General features: G+C 43.0%; 1 protein-coding gene across 1 annotated transcript in view; it reads left to right on the forward strand.

Moving 5' to 3' along the window:
* STAC (SH3 and cysteine rich domain) overlaps positions 1-26,558 on the forward strand; it is a 75,341-nt gene extending 48,783 nt beyond the window's left edge. The window contains exons 3-11 of the mRNA XM_053359510.1: positions 6,193-6,293; positions 8,673-8,754; positions 10,122-10,237; positions 14,010-14,091; positions 16,077-16,147; positions 16,696-16,784; positions 19,073-19,124; positions 20,933-21,070; positions 23,598-26,558. Coding sequence (XP_053215485.1) covers positions 6,193-6,293; positions 8,673-8,754; positions 10,122-10,237; positions 14,010-14,091; positions 16,077-16,147; positions 16,696-16,784; positions 19,073-19,124; positions 20,933-21,070; positions 23,598-23,696 — 830 coding nt within the window. The 3' untranslated portion in view covers positions 23,697-26,558. The remainder of the gene's footprint in view (positions 1-6,192; positions 6,294-8,672; positions 8,755-10,121; positions 10,238-14,009; positions 14,092-16,076; positions 16,148-16,695; positions 16,785-19,072; positions 19,125-20,932; positions 21,071-23,597) is intronic.
* Positions 26,559-27,126: the final 568 nt, after the last annotated feature.

The raw sequence follows: 27,126 nt of genomic DNA on the forward strand, positions 1-27,126 counted from the left end.
GCCAAGGGAGCTGGCGTACAGCTTCCGGGTCCTGTGGCCAGCATGACTAAGCCGCTTCTGGCGAACCAGAGCAGCGCACGGAAATGCCATTTACCTTCCCGCTGGAGCGATACCTATTTATCTACTTGCACTTCATGCTTTCAGACTGCTAGGTTGGCAGGAGCTGGGACCGAGCAATGGGAGCTCACCCCGTTGCAGGGATTCGAACCGCCGACCTTCTGATCAGCAAGTCCTAGGCTCTGTGGTTTAACCCACAGTGCCACCCGCGTCCCTCTGCATGAAGTATACCTTGGTTCTAAGACAAGCTTCGTATGGAAACATTTGATGAACAGGATTGGTTTAGGTTTCATTTATGACTTTGCTCTATTCATTCAAAGCAGTTACCAAGAGGTGGCTTTCAAGTAAAAAAAATACACTATTTTAAAAACACAGTTTAATAACAACTGCTCTAATTGTCTCTAGCACGAGCCCATTCCATCTACTTGAAAGGCAAGGTAACCTCATCCCTGAAAACCATCCTATTAGTGAGGCTACCATTTCTTTAGTTATTTTCTGCTTGATAACCTCCCTCCCCGAAACCCTTAATTAGGTCTCTTATCTAGCTCTGTGAAATCCAATACAGGTTAAGAGCTGGTTTTACAGCTGGTCAAATTAAAAAAGACAGACCAGCATGGTTGAATTTCAGAGGGAGTTTTAATAATCTTGTACAAATCCCTTCCTCCAATCTTGCTCTGTTCATTCAAGCGGGCTCCTTGCATTTCTGCAAGTAAGCGAGGCTGATAGATTGCCTGAAGTAGCTCTGAGTAAAACCACATCCAAACAACCTCAGTAAGAGGACACCCATCAAAAAGCAAAGGGGTTTGTATTCTTATGTCCAGTCTTTTGGTTTCATTACACATATAGAGTGGTTGGGGTGCTAAACCTGTTCCTGGAATATATTGTAAGGGGATAGTGCATTTCAAATCAAACCTTTATTGTTACAGTCAGTGACCAGCATAAAAAAGCAAAATAAAAACACATAACCCAGATGTGTAATTTAGGGGGAAGTAAAGTAAAGAAGCATAGAATAAAGTAACTAATCACCTATTCTTCCCTAAGTAACCTCTCCTTGTCACATGATCTCTGTCACATGATATCAACAGCTGGCCACTCTGAGCTATAATGAACTCTTCGACAGCTCAGACATGTGTGGGAAGGAGGAGGGTATCTTGTGTGGTGTTAAGAGCACAACACAGATCTGGAGGCAAGTGCCAGAAGAGCCAAAATACTGCTTGCTCCTTCTTGGAAAGGGGCTTCAGAAAATATATTTTCATTGCAGAATTCTGCTTTATTACAGGAAGATTTATATATACAAAAGGATGCCACACCGTGTGTTGCCAGGGCAGCTGTGTCTGAGGGCAGTTCAACAGAGGAAGCATCATTATAAAGTTGAGGGAGCACCACCCAATGGATTTCTGACTTGGCATGCAAACGCTTATTTAGGCAGATCAGTGGGAACAGGGTACACCAGAGCTTCCCAAACTTTTTTATATATATATATATATATATATATATATATATATATATATACACATTTTTATTAATTTTTAGCATATCATTTCCAACAGTCATTTAACATAACTTCTTATCTTATACTTCCGTCAACAACCTCTGAAGATTTTCAGTTCTTTATCACTTATTCTGCATTTCTTAATTTCTCTATTACTTTTAATTTTTATTAACTAATAATTCTCCTCATAGTCTTTCTTGCAATATTTCAAATAGTCCCCCTTACAGAACTTCATGCAGTCCTACTAGCGTAATCTGTTTATTACAATTGCTTTTCAAATAGTTCAAATATTTACTCCAGTCCTCCAAGAATCTCTGGTCCTGCAGGTTTCGGATCCTTCCTGTTAATTTATCTAATTCTGCATAGTCCATTAATTTCATTTGCCATTCTTCTTTCATCAGTAATTCTTCTTGCTTCCATTTTTGTGCCAATAGTATTCTGAGCTTCCCAAACTTTTCATGTTGGTGACACACTTTTTAGACTTGCATCATTTCGTGACACACTAACTCAGTTTTATTAGTAAACCAGAGATTAAACGAACCCCTTTGCAGCCCCTGGAGAAGTGTGGAGAGTGTTTGCGTGACACAACTACACACTGCAGCCAACACACAGTTTGGAAAGCTCTGGAGTACACCTTTGAATACATAAGAAGGGCTCTGCTGGAGCAGACCAATTGCCCACCTTGTCAAGCATCCTGTAGCCCACAGCAGCCAACCAGACTGTCAGGATCTCCGCTCGGCCAAGCTGATAAAGCTCATTTTCCTTCGGCCGAGTCTTCTGGAATCACCTCCGACGTGATTAAAGACCTGAGCCTTTGATGAGGCCTCAGGCACATTCTCATCCAGCAGAGAATCAAAGCAGCACGCGGAAGTGATGAAATTTATGGCTACATTGCAAAGAGTTTTATTTTCCTAACTACGCAGACAAAAAACACATCCTCTCTCTGTGAGAGCAGAGACCAACAAAGGAACAGGAAATCACTAAAGTCACATCCGTCTCCCGTCTCCCCTGAGACTTCCAACAGTATGGAATGTATGGAATGTAAACAGAGTCTTGTGACTCCAAAGCACTGTTCAGTGGCAAACAGAAACTAGCACAGACGCCCCTCAGAAGCCCACAAACAGGGTGTGAAAGGCAATAGTCCTGTCATGCTATTAATCCCCAGCACCGACAAAGGCATACTGTCTCAGAAATCTGGTGGATGCATATAGCCATAATGATTCGTAGCCATTGGTGGCTTTTTGCCCACGTGAAATTGTCTGATCCCCTTTTAAAAAGCATCTTTTGCCTGCGCTGGCTCTCTAATAACTGACTATAATGCTCTCTCCCCATTAGTGCAGATGAAAGGTCCCACTTCCATCCATCAGATGCATAGTCTCATATGGCAGCAGCTTCTTATGTGGATCCCAGTGTATTACTAATCAAGGGACATGGCTGTCTTTGGAAAAGGAAAAATGGGAGAGGGAAGCTGCTAGTTGCCAAAGCTTCTTTATTCCATAAATTAAATGTTGGGGAGAACAGCAGTTCAATGGTAGAGCATGTGATTTGCATGCACATGATCCTCAGTTTAATCCCTGGCATCTGCAGTTTAAAGGATCTAGCAGCAGCTGCTGGGAAGTACCTCTGCCTGGCAAACACAGCCGGCCCTACCATTAGGCAAAGTGAGATTATCATCTCAGGCAGCAAACGCCGGGGAGGGGGAGACAGAAGCAGCCCACAGCTGTTGCTTCTAAGCCCCCCAGGTATTTCCCTGTTGCCACATGGCCTGGCCTGCTGTCTCAGGTGCAGCAAAAGGATGCTATACCCTCAAAAGTGTACAGTGCAGTCATCTTTTGTATGTGGAATGAGGAGATGCCACCTTTATATCCTTTGCCTCAGGCAGCAAAATGTATTGGGCTGGCCCTGCTGGAGAACCACTGTCAATCAAAGCATACAGTTCTGGGTTAGATGGAGAAATAATCTGGAACCAGTGTGCCAGGTCTTGCCCCCTAAGCAAGACAGAGGGTTTTTAAGCTGTCCAGCATGTTTTCAGGGATCTAGGAGGCGCTTTCGGAGCCCAGTAAGCAAGGCAGAGAGCTTAAAAGCTCTTTCCACACTGGGAAAACCCTGCACAAAAAGAGCTTTTAATCTCTCCACCTTCTATGCATTTAATTTGTGCGATTTCAACTGGCCAGTCCTCAGCTGCATAAAAGTTGAAACTGCACGTGTTAAACGTGTGTGCATTGTAAGTTATCCGCACTCTTTGGTCGTGCTGCTAAGAGATACTTAACAGACCTGGCTTGAGGCGTTCCTGGCTGGAAGCATTAAGTTAATGGCATTAACTTTAGGAATCTCTTTTTCTACAGAACCCCAGCTTAGAGATGTGAAACCACAGGCTTGGGGGAGACCCCAAGATGGCATTCAGACTGATAGATGTACACCCCAAATCCTGTAACAAAGCAACCATTCTTCTTCAGGGGCAACAATTGCACAAAGCCACACAAAAGCAAAAGTTTGCTTGGCTGAATTAGTGTATTGACATTGCCCTTGAGGAAGATGATAGCTCAAATCTAAAAGTGCACTGGATTATAGGATCAATAACTTACAGCGCCCAGTGGCTCCCTCCCTGCCCCTCACACCCTACCCATCCTTCCTGATTCAGAGACAGTCACACAGAACAAAAAAATGTGCAAAGAACAATCCTTTGCCATGGCCCCAGAGATGGTATACAGATGTACCTTTGATGGATGTGAGTCTTTCTTCTGTACTGTGCAGGAGTGATGAGGATTAGCCATAACCCTGTTCCAACTGAAAGATGTGACTCAAGAAGCACAGTGCATGGGATTTACAGAATCAATACCTGATCATGACCAGATGCTTCTTGTCTCTTTTGTGTCAGTAGACTCTACTGCTAAGAAGCCTTCCCTCTTTTTTCTTCTATTTCTAGATCAGGACCATGATATATTAGACCTCAGTTCCACACACACTTATCTGGAAGTAAGTCCCATTGAACTCATAGAATAATAGAATCATAGAGTTGGAATAGACCACAAGGGCCATCGAGTCCAACCCCCTGCCAAGCAGGAAACACCATCAGAGCACTCCTGACATATGGTTGTCAAGCCTCTGCTTAAAGACCTCCAAAGAAGGAGACTCCACCACACTCCTTGGCAGCAAATTCCACTGTCGAACAGCTCTTACTGTCAGGAAGTTCTTCCTAATGTTTAGGTGGAATCTTCTTTCTTGTAGTTTGGATCCATTGCTCCGTGTCCGCTTCTCTGGAGCAGCAGAAAACAACCTTTCTCCCTCCTCTATATGACATCCTTTTATATATTTGAACATGGCTATCATATCACCCCTTAACCTCCTCTTCTCCAGGCTAAACATGCCCAGCTCCCTTAGCCGTTCCTCATAAGGCATCGTTTCCAGGCCTTTGACCATTTTGGTTGCCCTCCTCTGGACACGTTCCAGTTTGTCAGTGTCCTTCTTGAACTGTGGTGCCCAGAACTGGACACAGTACTCCAGGTGAGGTCTGACCAGAGCAGAATACAGTGGCACTATTACTTCCCTTGATCTAGATGCTATACTCCTAACTCAGGTGGGCTTACCTCTGAATATTTATATTTTATTTATTATCATCATTATTATTTCTTTCATTTTTATACTGCTTTATATCTTAAGAAAAAGCCTCAGAGTGGTTTGCAACACATTAAAACATCAAATAAATCAACCCAGAACAAACATTACTGAACAAAGTCAAATATAAAGTCTACATTCAAAACAACATAATTAACGGGAAACTAAAATATTACCATAAGGATTTCAAAATAAAACATTACAAAGGAGGGCAACCAAAGTATGCATGTTTAATGCAGCAAAACCAACAACAGAAAATTATCTTAAAGATTTCAAAAGAAATCATGACCAAAAGAAGTCAAATAGAAAATGCACATTTAAAACAGCATAATTAGCAAGAGAATAAAATAGGCAGCCAAGCTGCTCTCTGACCTGTTCAGCAGCCTGAGCTTTTGTAGCTGGAGTCAGTCTGGGCCCCGCCCACCCAGGCCAGGTAGAAAAAGGCCTGCATGGCAGGGAGCTTATTAACATTTATTTTTAAAAGTTGCTATCCATTCCTGCCCTTTAAGATACTCTGAATGCAGATATGATAAACTAAGGTATGCTGCCCAAGTACATCTGTTCTTAACATCACATCTGCAGCGACTAGATGTTCTAGGATTGCAGAAAGAGGGACAAAGTTAAAAACTGGATCACTTGGGCTATATTTTTTATTGTAAAATCTAATATTGTATTCATTGATTACAACTATGAAGCCAATTGCAAATCAAATCATGGTTACAACAATGCATAACTTTTCCCATAAGACACAAGGTTATGTTTTGAGAGGCAGTTATGATTTGCAAGCAAGGAGATCTTTTTCTCAGCTGAGCTGTAGTGTATTTTTTTAGAAAATAAAGAGAAAGTAAACCATCCCTTTGTGGGTCGGGGGACGAGGCGTAGCTCTGTGGATTCTGCACAGTTGTATTAAGACTGGAGGTTTGTGAAGTACTGTAAGGCTGAGACCTGTTTGAGCTTTGCGGGAGGTCACTTGGATACATGGAAACTATTGATATTCTGTAATTAAATTATTTCTGTTCCTCTGACAGGGACAAACGCTAAACATGGACTGCGCTGCAAGGCATGCAAGCTGAGCATTCACCACAGATGTGCAGAGAGCATTGGACAGCAACGCTGCATGGGCAAACTGGTAAGGCAGTAATTGGATAATTATATATATAGATATAGAAGGCAGTAATTGGATCAAACACAGCCACAAACCAGACTGGGCAAGAGAGATGGCCCAGCAGGTCCCACCTAATGTCTTGGCTGAATTGAAGAAACACACAGTGCTTAGAAAAAGATAATCTAGCAAGAAACTTATTCTAGGCACAGAATTCAAAAATCATACTCCAAACATGCCAACCCTGAGAAATATAGACTCTTACAGGCTCAGTTAAACAAGAGTTGTTGCTTTTCAGACAGGGCTACAGCAGGGATGGCTTCAGGACTGGGCATTGTTGGATATTTGCCAAGGTCCATATTTCTACAGCGGGCTCCCTGCTTATCCCATAGTCTCCAACTGCCTCCCAAATGCCAGGACCCATGCTGAAAACCCTTAAGCCATCATAGCTTCTCACTTTGTCATGCAGAGTCCCAAATTCCCAAATGCAAGCCTTTGCTACTGCCAATGGCCAAAGAAAACCCCTCACATCTTTCTCCACCTTTACCTTCATTGCTCCTTCCATCTCTTGGCCAGGGAAAGAGCAAAGCAGCAATCTACTTTGGGTTCTCGTTTCCACACTCTTGCAAAGCTGCTCAGCAACATCGGGGATGGTCTGCTCTGTGTCCAAACCTTTTAGATCCCTGCCCCTATTTCTTTGCATTGCTCCCTTGCCTTCCATTGCCAGTTTCATTTGGGAACCTGAAGTGTCACGGAGCCGCCACCCACCTCTGTGTGTAGCGAGCATCCTCTTTGGCTTCTGCTTTGAGAGAGATGCAGAGATCTGATCCTGTAGCTTGGCTCTCTCTGTGATTAAAATGAACCAGACTAGATTCCTAGAGAGGAAGGGGGGATGAGGAGATGGCGAGGGGTCCTTCAAAGCAAAAACACCTCCCTTCAAAACCCCTGCCTGCCTGGCTACTCCCATGGATGGGAAAAAAGGCATTTATCTCCCCCATGAGCTAAATTGATGGCGCTTCCTGGAATCTATTTTGTCTCCCCATTTTGTGCATTTGGGTGCAGCTTATCCATCCAGGATTCACCACACCACAAAGTGGTTTTCGCTGGCAGAAAAGAAACACCTACTGCTTATGCAGGGGATCTGCTTTGCATAATTAGTACCTAGTTAGTCAGATCTAATTTATTTGCTTTATAGCCTTAGACATCAAGTGAAGCATTTTTATACACTAGGCTTTTAAATCTTCTAATTCTGGCTGGTCTTTTTTTATTAGCTGCTTTGTATTTCTGGGTAATAAATGATGTTTCATTGGCATGATTGAGCATAGAAGCTTGACACCCCAACCCACCCCCACAAAAGAGGACATCTACCAGAAAGGGGAAGCCTTCAAAATATTTCCAATTAAAAATGAAACATGCTTCCCCTAAGTATGAATGCTAAAGTACAAAAATTAATTTATATGTTCTTATGATCTGGATCCCATGCAGATCCAGCAACAGGAAGGAATCTACAGTGGTGCCTCGCAAGACGAAAAGAATCCGTTCCACGATTCTCTTCGTCTAGCAGTTTTTTCATCTTGCGAAGCAACCCTATTAGCGGCTTAGCGGATTAGCGCTATTAGTGGTTTAGCGACATAGCGGCTATTAAAGGCTTAGCAGCTTAGCTGCTAAAAGGCTATTAGCGGCTTAGCGGCTTAGAAAAAGGGGGGGAAGCGGGGGAAAATCGCAAGACTAGCAAGACGTTTCGTCTTGCAAAGCAAGCCCATAGGGAAAATCGTCTTGCGAAGCAACTCAAAAATGGAAAACCCTTTCGTCTAGCGGGTTTTCCGTCTTGCGAGGCATTCGTCTTGCGGGGCACCACTGTACGCTGTTCAGTTTTAGCTTTGCAGTAAAAAGTAAAGTTGCCCCAGTAAAGCAGGAATAGGGAACATGTCATTGCTGTTGAACTCCAACTCCCATCATCACGATTGACTCTGTTGGTTGGGACTGATGGGAATTTGAGTCCAACAACCTTGGGAGGGCCATAGGCTCCTGACTTCTGCACTAAAGAATTAGCAGATACAGTGGTACCTCACGTTACAGATGCTTCAGATTACAGACTCCACTAACCCAGAAATAGTACCTCGGGTTAAGAACTTTGCTTCAGGATGAGAACAGAAATTGTGCTCTGGTGGTGTGGCGGTAGCAGGAGGCCCCATTAGCTAAAGTGGTACCTCAGGTTAAGAACAGTTTCAGGTTAAGAATGGACCTCCGGAACGAATTAAGTTCTTAACCCAATGTACCACTGTATACCATATTACTGTAGCTTCATTGTACGTCCGCTGAACCTAGCAACCCCATTGAACGGAATGGGTCATGATTGCCTTATATTCATTCTCTCTCTCGCTCTCTCGTTTGCTCACTCTCTAGCCCAAAGGCTTTCGCCGCTACTACAGCTCTCCGCTACTCATTCACGAGCAATTTGGCTGCATCAAAGAAGTAATGCCTATTGGTAAGTTCAGATAGAGTCTTGTTTTGTTAATGGTCCCTGCCCCCCAATTCTGCAAGTTGTAGCGTTCATTGATATCACAAAGGCTTCTGTGCCCGTTTGCGAGTGATGCTTAATCACAGCAAGACTTTGACTGAGTCCCTGCCCAGGTAATTCCCTCTTGGAAAACAAAAACTCCACAAGGGTAGCACTAGCAAGCATCATTTCATTCCACAGAGCAAGAGTGGGGAATAATCATTTTCAGTCTCTCCAAGACAACCTTCACTGGAGGCCACATGCCAATGGTGTCTGGGGCCAAGGGCCAAAGTAGGCAGAGCAACAAATGTAAATGTCACCTTTGTGCAGTAGGCTAGTTTCTACAGACACTCCTCTCTAACCTCCACCCAGAGGCATTATCAGAGTTCACAGGTACATTCCAGCCAGGCAAAAAGACAGAGTCCAAAGCAGAGCCAGTGAGAGGCATGAAGGGAGAGTTCTGATACAGAGTCCTGGAGAGTTATATTTGGCTCCAGGTTCCGACCTTCCCCATCCCTGATGCAGAAGTTTCAAGGCTCAGAATGCCATAAAGAAAGTGACTGGCAAATAAACTTAATCCAACTACTGAGTAAGAAGCTCTAAGGCGTGGATTTCAAATGAATACAGAGGTCACAAACCAAGGTGAGGTCTCAGGTGACAAATCTGGGGTGCCATCCCAAGTAAGAAACAGAACTGACCCTGGAGCACACGAAAAATTAGTAGCGTTTCTGTTTTCTGCAAGTCACATTGAAATGAATAAGAGTTTACCAAGTGCACTAGCGCTGTGAGCTTCCCAGTGGATTTGGGCCCATATTGCTCAGCGGGAGCAGTTGGCATTTAGATTTTTCCATCGCAGGCACCAGAATGTCTTGAGCCTTCCTTGAATGAACTGAAAGTCAAAGATGAGGAGCAAGATACGGGTTGCCCATGTCTTGGCAAAATTAAAAGTAGTCACTGCACAAGCCTGGGATGCCCAAGTCATCCAGTGAGTGCCCATTTGGACATTAGCATCCCTGGTCCTAAAATGACATTCTAAACCCTTACAACACATTATGGGTTTGTTGTTATGTTTCTTACTGTTTATTTGATCCATTGTGAGCTACTTTGAGCAGAGTTTTGCAGAAAACTGGCATACAAATAAACAGGTAGCGCTGATACTGATCACATTGGCTCTCTTTCCAGATGTTTGGCAGAGACCTGGTTCCTGGACTTGGACCCTCCGCTGAACATCTGTTTTGGTCCATGGCCCAGGTGGATGTTCCATCTTGAAAGGATAAGCAATATTTTTCAAGGAGGAAGAAGAACACTTTTAACGTCCTATCTTTTCTCCCTTCTTATCTGTGTTTCTTTTGCAGCTTGTGGCAATAAGGTTGACCCCGTCTATGAAACACTTCGCTTTGGAACTTCCTTAGCCCAAAAAATGAAGAAAGGCAGTTCTGGGAGCAGCTCAGATTCACCAAAAAGGAACTCAGTAAGTGTGCTGTTTTGGGTTGTTGCCATTTTTTTTCCATAGTATATTCACCTACTTTCCCCAGAAAGGACTTGGGTGCCTGGTTACGTGCCACTTCTTACTATTAGTTACTAAACCTCTTCTGCAGGCACCTGATTTCTTTGGGAATGATATATACTGCTTCACTGCCTGTACCTTGGTTGGTAATTCAACATTCTCTAATAAAAAAATAAAGATCTGAGCATCCCCATTCATAATCACTCTGCCTGACACAGTGCTGATGGTGGTTTTTCAAACAGTGCCACCAATTTATAAGGGGTTCATAGTAGGCAAAAAGAAGAAGACAAACCCTTGCACCAATTTTAAAATACTGGAAAAGATGGACCACAGAAGAAAGGTACGGGCAATGATAGCAAATAACAGGAAGCCAGCAAGAATGGAATGGCAAGGAGGCGTTGATGTGAACAAATGCAGCTATTTGCACTGAGGGTTTTGGACTAAAAGGTTTGTGGAAATGAGGAGCCATATGATAAAGACAAAGAGAGGCATTGCTCCGGGAGAGAATTCCAGGGGCAGCAATTGAGAATGGACAGAATAATTTAAGATGTGAGATCTTCAGGTGGGTGAGGATGGTAGAGTTGATGGAATAGCACTGTCATCAGAAACCCCACACTAGTGGGCTTTGACACAAATTCCATAGAATAAAAATCCACCCTCAATAGAATCTGGCTGGCATAGCCAGCAGAATGAAACAAAAGAACAGTCTTTAAATGACTCTGTAAGAGAGAGAGAAACAGAAACAGAACAGATGGGAAATCCCATTTTATGGGTTTGATTTAGAACACTGATAGGAAAACAAGGCCAGAACTATTTTTGATAATTATGGGGAAGCCAACAGTCTCAAAACACTTGAAATGCTTACTTCTGCAAAATGGATTCACTGTGCGCTGCACAGGTAGGATTGTGAATGATCACCAGCATTTCTATTAAAAAAAAAACCAGAAACTTGGACCTACCATAGCATCACGATGCTGTACGCAGTGCTGGGGTCATGCAAAGCAGATGACTGCTTTAAAAATATTATTTCAGCAAACCTACCTTTACATGTAATTTTGTTATGTACACTTATTTTTTAATTCTGTTGATTTTCTAGTGAAAAAAAGTAGTATTTGGAGGAGCGAATAGCTGGCCTGTGCATTCTTTAGCATTTCAACATGGCAGCAGTGGCAAGGCTGGATTCACCTTCCAACTAAATACCCTCTAGAGCAGGGTCTCTGTTAAACTGGAAGCCCTAAATCCTCTGAAATTGCCTCTGTGTCAAAAAAGAAAAGTGTGTTGTGCTCCATGAACTTGGCTACTTTGAAATTCCCTACAGCTTTCCTTAAGATGGGTAGATTTCAAGTATACGCTGCACAGGGCAAATATTTTTAACTCTATACAGTGGTACCTCAGGTTACATACGCTTCAGGTTACATACGCTTCAGGTTACACACTGCTAACCCAGAAATAGTGCTTCAGGTTAAGAACTTTGCTTCAGGATAAGAACAGAAACCGCAGACAGCAGGCGGCCCCATTAGCTAAAGTGGTCTTCAGGTTAAGAACAGTTTCAGGTTAAGAACGGACCTCCGGAACGAATTAAGTACTTAACCCGAGGTACCACTGTATTCCTAAGAACGAATCCGTATCTATCTACTTTCACCACAAGCTTTAATACTTCGAAATATGAGAGATAAGCAGAAGAATAACATGTATACAACTGTGGAAAACAGACGGGGGATTCCAAACTTTCAAGTTCCTCCAAATGCAAACCAATAGTACACTTAGGTTCATTCTTTGGCACAGCCTCTGCCGGCGTTTACTGCTGTTAAGGCATTGAGAATGAACCTCTCTAGTGACCAGTGAATGTTGAAATAGAGGCCCAAATGGTGTCTCTGGGCAGACTCCATTCTCACCAGCCACCCAGTTTACGGTTCCTCAGGAGTAAGCATGTACTTGTGTCTTCCATTGGGCAGAGCTGCTGTTCTGCAGGAATTCCACAGCTGCTAACGTTGCTGCTATTCCACTAAACACATCTACATGGAGACCTTTGCGTATTCCTAGAGAAATGGCCCTATTATAAACCCTCACAACTTATGAATGTTGTATTTCCCCAAAGCAAATGCTAGCTTTGTTCAAACGTTGTGATCTTTCCTCTTCGTTTCTTTAGCTCGTCCACAGACCAGAATTTCCACAAATGTAATTGTTTCTTGTCAAATCGGTAAAGCTTTCTGTTAAGTAATAAATGATTACTCAAGCATGCAAAACAGGAACATATTGCCAGCTTGCCTTGAAATTTTGATCAGATGGGGAGTGGGTGTAAGTACAAAATGCAATACGTCGTGGGATTTACTCCTTGGCAAGTCAGGCTGTCAAGTAGTGGATTACGCATAAGTGTGTAGTACTTAAAACCACATACTTATTTAGAAGAAAACACATGAACTTCAGATCACTTGAGCGTGGGATTTCAGGATTCATGAACATATAGAGCAGGCATGGCCAAACTTGGCCCTCCAGATGTTTTGGGACTACAACTCCCATCATCCCTAGCTAACAGGACCAGTGGTCAGGGATGGTGGGAATTGTAGTCCCAAAACATCTGGAGGGCCAAGTTTGGCCATGCCTGGTATAGAGGGACCTTTTAAGCCACCACTTGTTATTTTAAAATGTGTGATAAGGCACACATTGATGCTGACGATTTTAATTTATATGCTACCTTTCCGCTTTGATGTGTCCAAAGCTGCCTACAACACAGCAGTGATGCAAAATCAAGACAATGTATCATCATTGCAATAAACAGCTCTGGCAACCAATCCATTTCAAATATAGCAATCCAAGCAATTATTTCATTTCAGTAATATTAACAGTGATATCCAACAGCTTCCTAACAGCACTAGCCTTTGGGTCCCTGGGACTGTTCCTAAGACCTGTCAGTTCAATCAGTCACAATGGAGAAGCAGCTTACAAGTAAACAGACATGGGATAGAACTGTTCAACATCTCCTGTATATGCATCTATCAACCTCTACCTCTGTCCAAAAGCCAGTACCCGATAATTTGTCAAGTTCTAATGTGACCACAAAAAAGAACCTAGAATGAGACTATGCAGGCAAGGGGATGGAGCTATGCAAATGGAGTGATGTGCAAGTGAGCAGGTGGACTTGATTCTCAACAGATGCAATCAGTGCAATCTAGACTCCAGAGAACACCTTTTAGATCCCAGAGCATACCCTTTTAGGGAAAGGATAGAAATAAGGCACATGGTTGCAGTAGTGCAAAACCTGTCCGCTTCCCCAGGCACCAGATGGCTATACCAGACACTATACTCTCCAGAGGTCTTGCAGGATCTCCCTTCATGTGTGCTTCCTGTCATAAATACATTCTGTTGCATGATAATTTATGTTGTGCTCCTTGCTGGTTGTTGCTGAGATGATGGAATTATAATCTACTGTATATGTAAACTCCAAAAACCACATGTCCTTTTCCCTTAACTCCATTTTCCTCTCCTGTGTAAACAAAGAGCCCTGTTTGAATTAGATTCAGCAGCTAGGTCTACAGCGCATCTAAATGTCCTGCTATTCTCCCATCAAATATTTGAACTCCACCTCTCAATAACATTTTGTCGTCAGTGTTGACACTTCCTGATTCCTTCCACACCCACCTCCAAGCTGTTGCCATGTGCTTCAATCTCTTGCACGTCTATTTCTCATTTTTGCTCACTTTCACGCTTTCAAACCCCTTCTCCTCCTTTCTTACAGACATCGGATTTGGCAGAAGTTCCTGAGGAAGGTGATAGTCCTGGAAGCGTATTGGACGTAAACAGGAAACGCAGCAATAGTGGTACGTGGAAAGCTCAGGTGTTCAGTGGCCCCCAAACAATCTTCAAACCAAGGGAAAATAATTATAATCCCCATTAAATGTTTTCAGATCCCTGTTTATCATTCACCTGTTCTACCTTTAAAAGAAACTGTTGCCTGTGGGATCTACCAGACTTGGCCTTGTATGAGTAACTTGTAGACAGATCTGACTGTGCGTGCCCCAACAAACACCAGCAGCACATTAACCATTCCTTTGAACAGCACTGGATTTCTTTACAGTCAGAAGCTCAGCACATAAATTATACACCAGGTACTCCAAAATGTTCCTCTTAGAATATTTACTGAATTGCCCATGCTGTCTGCACAGACCTTTTGTCATGTTCCTGAAGTTCCCATGTCTCCAGGGCTTCTGGCATGCGGGCATATGAAAAGGAATATACTTCGGGGCCAATGTTCTGGTTCAGTGGGCTTATTAACCATACTTACTTTTCCTCCGTACTTTCCAGGCGGTTTAAAGCTCTGTGTCAAAGTGCTCTCTCTGTGTGCAGCTTTCCCTGAGAAAACCCGCTCTTTAAAGTTGAATTGGAGCAAACAACAATCTGCGGAAAACCCGAATTGCCGTTCGTTGCCATTCAGCTTTAAAAAGCAGGTCTTTGCAGGGAAACCTCTGGAGCAAAAAAAAAAGTGCTCAGACATGGAGCTTTAAAGTGCAGAGCTGTGGCTTGAAAGCAGGGCAAAAGTGCAGATAAGCCCAGTACAAGGGCATATCCTATATCATATATCTTAGGTGATCTTGGGATTTGGTTTGTGTGAAGCAGTCACCCCTGCTATCTGGTGCACCCCTGTCTTCACCCATTGCATTTAATATTTCTATAGACTGCACAGTTTGTGCATGAGTGTAGACACATGTAGACTCCTATGCAAACATGAAATCCAGTCCACAAGTGATAAATAGGGCTAGGGACAGAATGGGCATTCCATGGCAGATCTCTTAGGAAAATTGGTCCATCTAGTTGAGCGTATTCTACACGGACTTTTCTCAACTGTTCCTGGAGACAACAGGAATGGAACTAGGGACCATCAAGGCAGATGCTCCAACACTTGAGCCACGGTCCTTCTCTTGTTTCTTATGTCTAACACTTTCGCAAGACACATCATGTGGCCCGATGGAGTTCAATATTCAGTGCAGGGGAAGGTAGCCTACAAATGCTGATTTCTGGCGTTTTGGCTACATGAGAAAATACCATCTTCCTTAGCTCAAAGCCATACTGTAGTGGATCAGATACTAAAATAAATTTAGTTTGTGTAATTTTCAAGATCCTCTTGCACGTGAGCATCATTTCCATTGTGTTTGTTTTTTAAAATCTCCCAGCAAGAGTTGCTACATGAGCCAGCTACTGGGGGGTATTCAGTAATGAGGCTGGTCAGGCAGGTGTTTGTGGCCGCAGAAAAGCTGTATTTGCCGCCACATGTGGCAAGAAGTCATCCAGCATTACAAAGAGCTAATGGAAACATTTAACACCAGAGACACAGTATGCAACTGCCTTTGATTATGGAACTGTTCTTTGAGATGACAGGTTGATGCTATTAATAGTGTGGGTGCTATTCATAGACGCTATTAATAGCTGCTGCAGTTTGGGATCACATAGTAGCAATGTGATTTGCATATAAAACCCCAAGCAGGGTTTAGCACTACCAAGGACTCACCAGTGGTGGAGATGTAGAGTAGAGATGGCTAAAGAGCAACGTGATGACAACTGACGATCACATGTGGATGTGGACAATCCCACATACCCATTAAAGGCTTACAGAAATGTCAGTAGGAGCACATCGAAGTCAACTGCTTTGCCATTTCATTTGCAGAAGGTGCTGCGCATTATGAGCAAAGTTTCGAAATGAAAGCAGAAAGATAATAGCATTGGAATAAAAGAAACACGTGAAACAAATGGCTGGCTTGTTTGGCTGCTAGGATTTTGGTCCTAATATTTGTTGTCCCCTTAATTACAGTGTTCACATACTCAGTAAATGGTACCACGGATTTTGGAGATGAACCGAAGAAAATAAACTCCATGCTACAGGTGATTTTTTTAATGTGACAATAAAGCTGCAATTTTGTACCTACTTTCCTGGGAGTAAGCCCCATGGGATTCAATGGGACCTACATTGAAGTAGGCATGTATATAGACTGTGCTGTAACAAAGCCGAAATTAAATTTCACATTCCTATGAAGAAGGTGGTTTTTACATATAGGGCAGTTTGGGATCACATAGTAGCAAAGTGACTCCTATGAGCGTCTATGAATGAGGCCTTATTTATTCTAAAGGATGGAGCCCACTGCCAAAATCCAGAAATCTGGCAGCTCGTTAATTCTGTTTCAAAATTAGTCTAGAGACCACAAAGTAATAGATTTTCCCCATTTGGGTTCTCCATCCGGAAGCCGAGTTAAGATAAACACGGCAGTATATTTGGCTCGAACTTGACTTACTCCCAATTGCTGTATAAACAAAACCACCCTACATCAAATCAGTACCTCATTTTCAGAGTGCATGTAGTTGAATTTGTCTACGCTACTGTTAAAGAACAGATTCCAATATCTCCTCTTCTTTCTTTTTTTTTCACGCCAAAGGGATCTCTCAGTAAAGATGCAGTACAGACAAACGCCTATGTTGCCTTGTACAAATTTGTACCACAAGAGAACGAAGACTTGGAAATGAGGTAGACTTGTGTATTTTATTAATGGGAATTGGGAAGAACGCAGATCTGACCTGCTGTGTAGATGTGTTCATGTAACAGCAGGGCCAAGCCAGCCCAAAGGCCACAATTGCTTGAGGGGAACTTTCCAGGGTACACACGCCAATATTGAGCAGAACGCCAAAGGAAAAAGTAGGTAGGGACAGAAGCAAAAATGGACAGAGCAACAGTAAATTCATGCAGTAGGCTGTATTCCAGCCACGCTTTCTACAGACACGTCTCTCTCCATCTTCCAGACAAGGAAAGCAAGAGGACCTATTCCTGCCAGGAAAAGCACTTAAGGAGCGTTGGTGTAAGTTGTGGCCTTCAAGGAGGTTAGTGAAGGCTGAATTGAGAGGCTAGATGGCATCCCTCTCTACCTCTGCAGCTATTCAGGCTCCATCCACCACAACATCCCCGGACAATTTATTCACAGCATGTAAAAATAGAACTTGCAGGACAATACATGACTGTGTGGCAAAAATGGATTGGTTAGATAAAAATAAAAGTTTCTTTAAAAAAGAATTCTATTCTGTGAAGTGATAGGCTGTCACTCAGGGCATCATCTTGCTCCTTCTTCACCGAAAATGACAAGACCAATGAATCAAAGAGAGCCACGTTTTGTGACGATGGTTTCATATACAAATGACCTAACGAAATGCAGAAGTAGATAAACAGCCCCCTTTAAATTTGCAGAAGACTTTCAGGAGGAGACACTTAGGAACAGAGAAGCGGATTGCTTCCCTCTTTCTCTAGCTTCCCCCAGCAACTTTTCATTTGGGGGTTTTGTGTTTGGCCTCCGGCTCACGCATCCTGCCACTCTCACAATCCCCATTTCCTGCGCCCAAAGAGCCATTTATCTGCCATCAGAGATGCTTGGATGTAATGTAAATCCCAGCCCCAAGTTAGATACAATCTTTGTCTTCAGAGCTAGAGTCATCAGGTGAATCACTCTGGCAACTACTCAGCATTGGGCTCCAGTCACAGTTGCCACCACCCACCTTGTCCTGCCGCTTCATCACCCCAGCCATGGCAGCTGCCACCTCCTGACCAGCTGGAGAAGGAAAATTGGGGCTGAGGAACAAGTCTTGTGGTTGCCTAGTCACCCCCTACATGCTTCCACCTCCCTTCTTAAATGCTCTCCCATCAAACAGGCCCCAAGTAAGACCTCAGACTTTTAGCTAGATATGAGCGGCAGGTAGCAGGAAATATGCCAGAGTGTTTTCCTGAATCAAGAAGAGGGAGAAGATGATGTTTAGCGTTTCAAAAATATTGATATTGAGGCAGTTCCCCTTGATGAAGGATTACCCCCCGCCAGCAACCAGTAGTATCCATTTTGGCAACCATTTAGGAGAAGGGATTCACCTTTCTTTCCAGTGAGGAGCACTGGCCCAGATAGTAGTAGTAGTTGTTGTGATCCTAGCATGAACGGTCCCCACAATCACATTTCAACATGTATATTTTTTAATGTCCAAGTGCCCAGCTGTGCTCCTCCCCGACTATATACGTTGTGGAGATTCGAACCGCCGACCTTCTGATCAGCAAGTCCTAGGCTCTGTGATTTAACCCACAGCGCCACCCGCTTCATCCCTGCTATAGGGCCTAAGTTAATCATGACCAGCTTATTCCTTTAGCTTCACAGTGGGAACTTCAGCTGGTTCATTTAGAATCCCAAAATGTGGATAAAATGGACAAATCATCATTAAAGTCACTTTTGGGGACTGAAAAAATTGTGGAATTCATGGGTGACATTATACATGAACAAGCATAACTTTCTGTTTTTATTCAAATTATCCTTGGGCTGCTTGCATAAGCTTTACAAAGCAGCTGACAATTTATCGCCATTTAAAACTCAATAAAGCCAGCTAATAGTAATGTAAATTAACACAGAAAATATTGACATACTGTGCCTTTTAAAATGAAAAGAAAGCTTTTAATGTTTGATGCAGGATTTTCCCCCTTTGTATTTTCTTGGAAGCTGCCCAGAGTGGCTGGAGTAACCCAGTCAGAAGGGCGGGGTTTAATAAATTTATTTTGTTGTTGTTGTCGTTTGGGTTATTGGTCTGTTTTTGTTTTATTATGTATTTTATGTTCTTATTTTGTATTTTTCCTGTTGTGAAGCACCCTGGGATGTTTGGATGAAAAGCTGTATACAAATTAAATGAATGAATGAATAAAATTTTGCTGAACTGAACTCAAACAAAATGCCCAATGTAATACATATTCATTTATCTAAACAACGTGTTCCCAATGCTTCTGTCTTCTGACTGTAGGCCAGGAGATAGGATCACACTTCTGGAGGACTCAAATGAAGACTGGTGGAAGGTACGATCGCAATTACCCAAGTAATGCGGAAAGAAAGAAAATGAACATTGCACGTGTGTGTTGGTCATTAGTGCTGATGCACCGACAGCACATTCCTTTGCTTCAGTGCGTTGGAGCAACATTTTGTGTGCTTAACTCTGGTCTAAGGGAACACTTTTGTTCCTTGGTAGCCGTTTAGTAGCTGATGTAAAGTAGTACTTTACTGGCAGTGTGGACAGTTCCCCCACACAGAGCACCGAGTCGAGAGGGCACTAAATAAATAAATAAATAAATAAATAAATAAATAAAGCCACCTATATTTATATGAGTATCTACTGAGAAGATCCACAAAAAGCAACTGTACCCAAAGGAATTATCGTGAAAATAAGAAATATTTGGGGGAGAGGATTTGGTCCTTGCTCAGGGTGCCATATTACCAAAATCTGGCCCTGTTATTGGCATTCTAAGGAAGCCCTTGCAAGGCAGAGCAGCACCAAGGAAGGGACATTGGTTGATGGGAGGGTGGAAGGAAAGCAAGCATGCCAGCGGTAACCCCAGAGGCTACTTGAACTGCAACCTCACGCCCCCACCTCCCAAACATCAGCACCGCCTTGTTGGCAAATCACTGCAACAATTTAAGGGCTCTTCCCTTCTTTCTCAATCTGGAGTGCTGATTCAGAGCAGTAGCTGAAACAGAAGGATGCAATCAACCCACCCACCTATTTGGTGGGAGCGTTATCATAACGTGAGAGACAGTGTGGTGCACCAGTTAGAGTCTCTGGAGAAATTCAGGCTCAACTCCCCACTAAGCCACATGGCTGACTGGGCGGCCTTGGACTGGTCACTGTCTCTCAGCTGTAGCTGCCTCACAGGGTGGTTTTGAGGATAAAATGGGAGGAAGGAGAACTACGTACACCACTTTGAATGCCTGTAAAGGTAAAGGACCCCTGACAGTTAAGTCCAGTAGCAGATGACTCTGGGGTTGCATTGCTCATCTCGCTTTACTGGCCGATGGAGGCAGCGTTTGTCCGCAGACAGTTTTTTTCCGGTCATGTGGCCAGCATGACTAAGCCGCTTCCGGCGCAACAGAGCACGGAAACCATAGCAGTGCATGGAAATGCCATTTACCTTCCCGCCAGAGCAGTACCTATTTATCTACTTGCACTTTTTGGCGTGCTTTTGAACTGCTAGGTTGGCAAGAGCTGGGACCAAGCAACGGGAGCTCACCTTGTCGTGGGGATTTGAACCGCCGACCTTCTGATCGGCAAGCCCAAGAGGCTCAGTGGTTTAGATTTTGGAGGCTAATAATGTAATATATACAAAACAAAATGCAATGCTGCAGCCATGCAGTCCCAGGGCAGTTATGTACCACTCAATACAATGTACTTTGTAAATACTAAATGGAAGGGACATTCTGATCTCATCCTTCACCCCCAAAGGCCCATGCAAAATGGACCAGATGTCGTAAGGTATACAGTGTGGCCAGACCTCAGAACAGAGGTCATTTCACAGTCTGGGGGCCACCACAGAAAGACCCTCTCATACCCTATCACCCCATGAACTTCATAGGATGGCAGAACTGCCAAGAGGCCTCTCTCCATATCTATATAGGAGTAGTAACTTCTTCAGATACCTGGGCTGCATGTCATTTAGTGCTTTTTGCAACAGCATAAATAACTTGAATTTGGCTCAGAAGCACACCAGCAATTGGTGTAAGTCTTTAAGATCAGGCCACTGCCTTCTGTACCAGTAGCAGCAGCTTCCAAACCATCTTCAAGAGCATTACAGCGGCTCATAACTCTTCTTCTGTCATTTCACCTTCTTCACAGGGGAAAATAGAAGACCGAGTTGGCTTTTTCCCAGCAAATTTCGTTCAAAGAGTACAACAAGATGAACATGTCTTCAGGTGTATCAGAACATTTATTGGATGCAAGGAGCAGGGGCAGATAACCCTGAAAGAGAACCAAGTGAGTAAACCTCGAATTCCTTCCTGTGCATTAAAACGTTGCGATCACATCTCTACTTTTCTCATGCTCCATCAAATCCCATGGTACATACTTCCAAGAGAATGTATTATGACTGGAGATTTGAGATCGTGATGCCTAGCATACATACCTTCAAGTACATATTAATCGAGTCATAATTGAACTGAAAGTGACTACCATGGCAAATTATATGGACCTGGGTTTTTTAAATTACTGTTGCTTCCTACTAGCCCATGGCAGTCCAGCTTATGCCAGGCAGTTAAGCAAATTAATAGAAAACTAGTCTATAATAAGACAAGAGTCGTTCACAGTCTCCATTAATTAAAAGCAATGATTAAAAAGCCAGTCCATCTTGCTAGCACCTCCACTGCCTCTCAGTCACAGCAAGTGAAAGTAATTTTCCTTTTTTAATATTCATACAAAAAAAGCCAGTTAAGTCAAAATAATGCTATTGGTTGATGCTATTAATGGATTTTGGGGAGGCACTGAGTGAAATGACAAGTACTCTGCCACTACCGTGGGAAGAAGGTCAGACCACTGGTCAATCTTCTAGCCCTTTTGCGCAATCAGTTTTGGGAGGATACCAAAGTTCAGGGATGGCCGATGAACAAAAACAATGCAGAATACTGCTGTGCACCAAATCAAGCCTTTGGTCCATTTAGCTCAGCATCTGCACTGATTGGTCGTAACCCTCCAGGCTTTCAGACAGAAGACTTTTCCAGCCACACTGTACACTGGACCTGGGATGTTCTGTGTACAAAGCAGGCACTCTGCCCCTGAAGATGAACTTGTGTGATGTGCTCAGAATTTAGGGTTGCCATGTTTCAAAAAGTAAAAATCCGGACACAAAAATTGTTGAGCTTCTTCTGACAAAGTTGTTGTTTTTCTCTCTTTTTTTGGCCAAAATTTTTTTTGAAGTTTTTGAGCTGTTTTAAAGGAAATTCACCAAAATCTACACCTCTGGCATGGGTTGCCATACGTCTGGATTATCCTAGACATTTTGGTAATTTCCTCCCAGGAACTGTTTCCAACTGCCAAATCCCAGCTATGCCTGGGAGATTCTGGACGTATGGCAACATAGCTGTCAACCGTCCCTTATCCCAGCGCCGTGTCCCTTATTGATGATGTCCCTTAAATTTCCCGGGTTTCAAAGGAAGCAGCTCCTCTCCCTCCCTGCCTGCCAGCCAGGGACGAGGGAGGCTCCAACTGTGTTTCTTGGCTGCGTTGCTCACCCAATAAGGAGTCTAAGAACGACTGGGGGGGTGGAGCTTGCATGCCTTATGCCAATCAAATCAGCTGCGTTGTCTGGGGACTCGCCTTTGCTCAGCGCTTCCCAGCGGAGAGGTGACAGTGGTTTTCCTTGAGGCTTCGTTTGGCTGCTGGCTGGGCTTTCTGCCTTTGGCTCAGAGGGGCTCAGACGTTGAACATACCTGTGCTTGGAAAATCCCTTATTTTGGCTGCTGATCCCTTATTTTCGAGGCTGCTGGTCCCTTATTTTCAAATCTGTAAGTTGACAGCTATGATGGCAACCCTATCAGAATTTGGCGCATTCATTTCATGCGCCAAATGTACTGCATAGTGCTGACCAGCTTGCACAGTAAGACCCTGTGCACGGGCGGATCACTGCCTGTGCCAGCTGCAGTTTCCAAGAGCCTCCACGTGGTGGATCTCAGCCGGCTCACATATTTATGTGACAAACCCATCTGACCACGTTGCGCACATATGAATTTACAGTACGGAGCTGCTTTCTCTTTCTTTGATAAAGACGTTAGACAACGAAATCACTGAACCAAACAGACTGCTAGGAACACTCATTTGCTAAGCCTGAGGTGGAGTTCCTTGGTGTTTTAAAATGGTCCTGAACGTCACAAAAAGGAATGTATCCTTGCTCATTCTTACACAAACTCGCCAGCACATTAATGAGGGTTATATATGTATGGCAAGACGTGCACATACAAACCATAAAATGCCCATTGCAGGAAATGAGGAAGTTTTTATGCACAATGTTATATCAACAGCAGCAATACAAAACATCATTCAGACAGGCAGAGATATTTTTAGTGCCCTCCTAATGCATGCCGGGTCGCTTTGCCCAGACAGCAAAGCACTTTGTGTTTATATAGCTTTGTACCCTTCTGCTTTCAAGTAGATAATATAAACCCTTGTAACAAAGCTGGAGCCTGAGGGCATGGCTTGCCCGCCGACTTTAGGAGGGCCTAGGGGAGAAATGGCACGAGGAAGGAGAAAATATTGCATTATGTTCATGAGGCTGAATTGGAAAGCACACATTACAAATTTTGCCTCATGGTCAGCTGATAACTAAAGTGGTATTATGCAGGCCCCATTGTTTCTTGTGTGGTTGCCATCCCATTGTCATGGGCTTTGAAATTTGGTGGTCTGTTTCAGCTCAGACCTTACAAAGCATCACCTATACCTATTTAGGTTCCTGAATAGAAGTGGTTATTGAGTGTGGGGCGTTTAAACTTTTCTCTCCATTCTTTGTCTACAGATCTGTATTACTTCAGAAAAGGAACACGACGGCTTTATCAAAGTATGCAGTGGAAAGAAAAAGGGCTTTGTCCCCGTAGATGCCCTAGAAAACATCTGAGTTTTCCCTGTTCAACCACTGCAGTTGTGATGCTTTGCTGGCAAGACCTGCCTGCCTCATCTTGCACTGTGTAACCCCCAACGAAGCTGTCTTGCAGATGACCAAGGAAATCATATGACAACCACAATGATCAGTTGATACCAGACATTTAAGCAACAAGAGATGGTTGGTCAACAACAATCAGAAATGGAGCCAGACAAGAGTGGTGCGAGGCTTAGGAAAGGAATAGCTTGTTTACTTTTTGAAATAAGTGAAAAGTTAAACTGGATAATTTTTTTGAGCAAGGCTGCTAACTATTACACTGATGGGAACAGAGAACTAAACTTAGATTTGCACCCTGTTTACGTGTCTTAAGAAAACTGTTTGGGACTTCTTTCTCATTTGAAGTGTGATTGAATGAGTAAGGGTTCAGACTTTTTCATTGTATTACTACAGCTTGAAGTATATAGTGTGAGTCTGGTCCTAAAATGTTGTCCATGATTTTAGCGAATCGGCATAATGTTTGGTTCTGACTTTTTTCAGTTTCAGTAACAAGACAGTTTGGATGAATTGTGGAGCTGTTGATTTAGGAAACAGTCTGTGGTCTGGACTTCTCTGTGATTTTGGATGTATGTTGCTGTGGCGATCTTGTACGTCCTTTGGGTTTCTTGTATACAAGCAAAGATTTTAGCACATGTTGGATGTAAATGTTTAAACAGCTGATGAACAAGCACTGTTTCCCCAAAGCAGGCCTAGTCCAAAATAGTCTTTCCTTTTCCTTCTGTAGGAAAGAGGCAGGTCTCAGAAACAAAAAACTGGGTTGCAGAATTTTTCTATTTTTCTGATATTGTTTGAGCATATTTTTTAATATATGTGTGTATATAGCATGTTCCTGTTTATATGGTTAACCAATTTCATTTCACAACAGGGGGAAAACAGATTCTAGATGACAAAAAACGAGTGGAATAAAAACATACTGAGCTAATACATTTGTGAACAAAAGCAACCAAATTCAAAAGACCAAAGGTGTTAGCAATTCACCTTGAAGCACATGCCAGAAACAATCCAACGTAAAGTTAGGCACATTTCAGCTTATTGACTTACAAGACATAAGCACACCTAGTTTGGGAATATGGCCACAAATGGAAACCGCAGCTATAAAACCAGAATTTTACCCACTGTTTCAAATTGTGGTTCAACGAGCAATCTAGTCAGACGTTCTGTCTGCATCAAGGAATCATCCTTGAGGCTGTGCAGAATTTATGGGCCTGTGCAGAAATTACAAGGTACACAAGAATTCAGAGACTTAAGTAACAAGGAATCTATTGTTGCCCAACATTTACTGTTTTAAGAGTTCCAAGCCCCTCTCGTTCTTCTTTTTATAAATCAACTATCTAGAAATTCCCCTTTGAACAAGTTTTACCAGCATGTTTAAAACGTGCACACAATCTCAAAGGCAATATAAACATAAGGGAAGGAAAAGAAGGTGCTGAGAGTTACACTTGTAAAGGATGAAAGGGTTGCAGACAATGGCGATTTCCCCTTAGCCAATTGGTATCATGTGTGACAGCTCCACAGAAAATCATGTGCCACCCTTAAAACACTTCAGCACTTTGGCTGAAGAACAGGGTTGGCTAACCTGAGGCCTAGGAGATATTGCTGGACTGCAACTCCCATGATCTCTGACCACCAACTCTGCTGGCTGGGGCTGATGGGAGTTGGAGTCCAAGAACTTCTGGCAGTTAGCCACAGGTTACCCACCCCTGCTGAAGAAAAACAACAACTCCACAGTTGTACACTTTTGAAAACTGCTTAGCTGGCAGCTCTTAAGCAAGAAGCACGTAGCTGTATTCCAGTACCTCTAAGTACATCTGTTCAACCTTCACCTCTTGCCTTGCACTCCAATCTGTGGCTGAAACCCAGTGCGTATTTGCTACCAGAGATGGTGCAGCTGGGACGTTCATGGCCACTTTTTTGTACTTAGCAAAGGGCTCCTGTGTCTAGCATATACTCAACTCTGCATCCCGATCCTGCAGTTACATTTGCCGACATGGAAATGCTGAATGTGTGCATGGCTCATCCGTACAACAGGAGCCATATGTGGGCTTATAGGTCCATGTATATATTTGAGTAGCTTGAAGAAGTTTGCCTGTTACTGTATGGAGTAGGATTGGACACTGATGACAACCATTCCATCCATTTTCTAGCTCTTGAACATGTAAATAGTAAAGCCATCCCTCAAAAGAGAAGGGGGATTCAGCTTCATATCTTTTAATATATATACTATATATATATATATTTGCGATTCCTTTTTTTTTTTCATAGGAAAACCAGGCAACTTAAAATGTAATCCTATGCATGTCTGCTCAGAAGTTAAGTCTCACTGAGTTCAATGAGGTTTACTCCCAGGTAAGTGGCTATGGGATTGCAGCCTTAGTGTTAGGAAACAAAAGTCCCTTATAACAAAGGGGAAGAACAGCAGGCGCATTATCGACACAGCCTCTTTTATGTCATGGCTTTATTTGACATTTACTGATCTGAGCAAAGTGGGGTCCTGAAATGCCTGCCGAAAAATCAAACTCAGTGCTATAGTTAGTGTCTTCTGATCCGCAAAGACTAGGTCAAATTATACATCCATCCATACATGCTACTGTTTACTTGAATGCAACATACTGTGATTCTGTCCTGTTTCAGTGGCTTCTGTTAATTTCAAGTTCCTCCTTCAATCCTGCTTCATAGGATAAAGATGAATATTACTTTCAGTTCACAATGGCCTTTAATCAACGTCTCATTTCTTTTGATACTAAGCAATAAAATAAAGATTTTTTTGTAAGAAAAAAATTCCTGAATTAACCATACTGTTATAAACTGATGCATATCACTGTTCTCGTGTTCCTTTGGTTCATCAAAGAGGCTTGTGTTAGTGCTCAGCTATTTAATGTTAAGCAGGTGCCTGAGGCAGCCACCTCGCCTTGCCTTATGGGTGGGCTGGGCCTACAATTGCAGATAACGCAGTAAGGAGAGAAAAAATCCAACATGCATGTTACGTGCTAATACATCCCCACCAAGCACCACCCACTGATGTGAAAGAGAAAAACAGAGTTCACCTGAATGCTTGTGTGTGGATGAAGGTGCACATCAACGTACACAGGAAAAATGGATCTGTGTGACGCACATGCACATTAACACACTGGTGTGTGCCCAGCCCTCGTGTGTCCCCAAGGCAAATGCATATAGAGCACCAGGATGTACAAATTGGTCCTTGGTAACATTGCAAATTAGTGCCTCACAGAGGGTTTTATTCTCTTCCTTTTGCCCTGCATGTGTGCAGTTACAACAGATATAGCACTAACAAACTGATTAGTTTTGGATAGACGAGCTTTCGTGTGACACTGGATCACAGGAAAAATTAATTTCAGAGGCTAGATGTTGGCATCTAATTTAATATGCT

Source organism: Podarcis raffonei, chromosome 12 (genome assembly GCF_027172205.1).
Source record: "Podarcis raffonei isolate rPodRaf1 chromosome 12, rPodRaf1.pri, whole genome shotgun sequence".
Classification (NCBI taxonomy): Eukaryota; Metazoa; Chordata; class Lepidosauria; order Squamata; family Lacertidae; genus Podarcis; species Podarcis raffonei.